At 43.1% G+C, this 2,262-nt stretch overlaps 1 protein-coding gene across 1 annotated transcript; it reads right to left on the bottom strand.

Annotated features, from left to right (window-relative positions):
- Positions 1-866: 866 nt before the first annotated feature.
- On the bottom strand, positions 867-1,760 carry LOC109206228. The gene is made up of 2 exons (XM_019369034.1): positions 1,602-1,760; positions 867-1,475 (listed from the first exon to the last, which is right to left on the bottom strand). Exons 1-2 carry the CDS (start codon positions 1,758-1,760, stop codon positions 867-869), a joined length of 768 nt encoding a protein of 255 aa, XP_019224579.1.
- Positions 1,761-2,262: the final 502 nt, after the last annotated feature.

Genomic DNA, 2,262 nt, shown 5'->3' with positions numbered 1-2,262 from the left:
CAGCTAATGAATGGAAGTGGAAAGTGGTCTTTGCAGGTTGCTTTGTTGAGCCTTCTACAATCAATGCAGACTCTCCACCCGTCACAGTGCCAGTAGGAATTAGTTCATTTTTCTCATTCTCAATCATAGTCACCCCCCCCCCCTTTTTGGGCACACATTGAACTGGGTTTACCCAGTTGCTGGCAGAAATAGGAAAGATGATACCTGCATCGAGCAACTTGATTACTTCCTTTTTCATGACCTCTTTCATAATGGGATTTAACCTCCTCTACTGCTCAACACTATAGCGGTGTCCATCCTCCAAGAAGATTTTATGCATGCAAAACGATGGACTAATTCCCTTGATGTCAGCAATAGTCCACCCGATAGCCTTTTTATGCTCGCTGAGTACTCTGAGCAATTTTTCTTCTTGAGTGTTAGTCAAGCTGGACGAGATAATCACGGGTAATGTCTCAGAGTTCCCCAAATAAGCATAGCGCGGATGCGTTGGAAGGGGCTTAAGTTCTAGCTTCGGAGCTTCTTCAATAGATGGCCTAGGAGGGGTCAGAGTGACAGGCCTGTCCAACTCCTCAAATTTTCCAGACCCACAGACATAACTGCAGGATATATCCAGTACCTGCTCAATTCTCCCATCATTTCATCTTCACTGTCTTCTTCATCCCCATTCAAAGATCGTTCAAGAGGATCTATACAGCTCATATAAGGTACTAATGATGTAGCATCACTTTCCACCACAAAAATCATGGATAGCTCTTTATAGTGGGCTGGCAACCTGAGTGCTTTATAAAGATTGAATACCTCCACTTGATAACCTACCCTCATCATCACCTTTCCTTCGCAAACATCAATAATATCTCCTCCCGTGGCTAGAATGGACGCCCCAAAATAAATGGGACTTCCTGATCAGGCTCGTAGTCCAAGATAATGAAATCAGCAGGGAATATGAAAGAACCAACATGAACTAACACATCTTCAATCACTCCTTTAGGATGAGCAAGGGAGCAATCAACCAACTGTAAGATTACCGTTGTAGAGCGTGGCTCACCCATCCCCAATTGTCTGAACACAAATAGCAACATCAAATTGATGCTCACTCCAAGATCACATAAAGCTCGCCTAACTGCATGTTTACCAATCAAGATTTGGATAGTGAAACTACCTGGATCCTTCAATTTCTGAGGTAACTTGCTTTGAATTCTTGAGATACACTCCTCAGTGAGTGCCACAGTTTCGAACTCGGTCAACCTCCTTCTATTTGCCACTATGTCCTTGATGTACTTTGCATATTTGGGCACTTCTTGTAAGATGTCTACCAATAGAATATTAATTTGCACCTGCTTCAAAATATCAAGAAACTTTTTATATGCGGTGTTATCCTTCATTTTCTGAAATCTTTGAGGGAACGGAGATGGTGGCCTTGCAACCAATGGTGGGGGTTGCTCAGCCACCGCCTCTTCAGCTGGCTTCTCTGACTTCTTTGTTTTTTTTTATGTTGATTCTATAGTGGCTGGCCTCTCATTAAAAGTCACTTGTTTTCTCTTTTTCGACTGGACTTCTTCTAATTATGTCCCATTCCTCAACGACACGGCATTAAAGGATGCCTTAGGATTAGCTTTAGTGTCACTTGCAAGAGCTCCAACTGGTCTAGTGTTTTGAGCACTGGCAAGTTGTCCCACTTGGCGCTCCAAATTTCTCATTGCTATGGTTTGGGCCTGCTGATCAGCCATCAATTTTTGAGTGAGGGCTTGTTGTTCAGCCATTAATTTTTTCATCATTTCCTCAAGGTGACTTGTTGGACTCGCTTGTTGTTTAGCCTGAGGTGGTCTATATTATTGTTGAGGTGCTTGAGGCTGGTATTGATTCTGAGTACCTTGGTTTCCACCCCAAGAGAAGTTTGGGTAGTTCCTCCAATTGGGATTATAAGTGTTCCCATATTGGTTTGTTTGGCCCCTATTTGCATTACCCACAAAGCAGACAGACTCTGGATTAAATGGACATAAGTCGCTCGTGTGACCCTCTCCACATACTTCGCAAAACACCTGAACCTGTTGCACTGGTTGAGCTTGTTGCTTGTTAATAACCATGGTCATCTGACTGACTTGGTTGGTCAGTGCAGAAATCTGCACTGATAATGCTGAGACGACATCTAACTCGAGAACCCCTGCAGATTTTTGTACCGTGTGTCTGCCCATTTCTCCTAGCCAATCCGGATTGCTTTTGGAGAATTTGTTCAATAATACATAGATTTCATCAAATCTTTTC

The sequence above is a fragment of the Nicotiana attenuata genome, unplaced genomic scaffold, assembly GCF_001879085.1.
Source record: "Nicotiana attenuata strain UT unplaced genomic scaffold, NIATTr2, whole genome shotgun sequence".
NCBI classification, from domain to species: domain Eukaryota; kingdom Viridiplantae; phylum Streptophyta; class Magnoliopsida; order Solanales; family Solanaceae; genus Nicotiana; species Nicotiana attenuata.
Note: the sequence above shows the minus strand (reverse complement) of the source record. Positions and strands in the feature narration are given on the sequence as shown.

Bases quoted from the DNA above. Each gene is read 5' to 3' on its own strand.
- LOC109206228 (XM_019369034.1), bottom strand. From the start codon at position 1,760: ATGGCTGAACAACAAGCCCTCACTCAAAAATTGATGGCTGATCAGCAG. The intron at 1,476-1,601 runs GCATCCTTTAAT...AAAAAAACAAAG, and splicing joins ACACTAAAGCTAATCCTAAG to AAGTCAGAGAAGCCAGCTGA.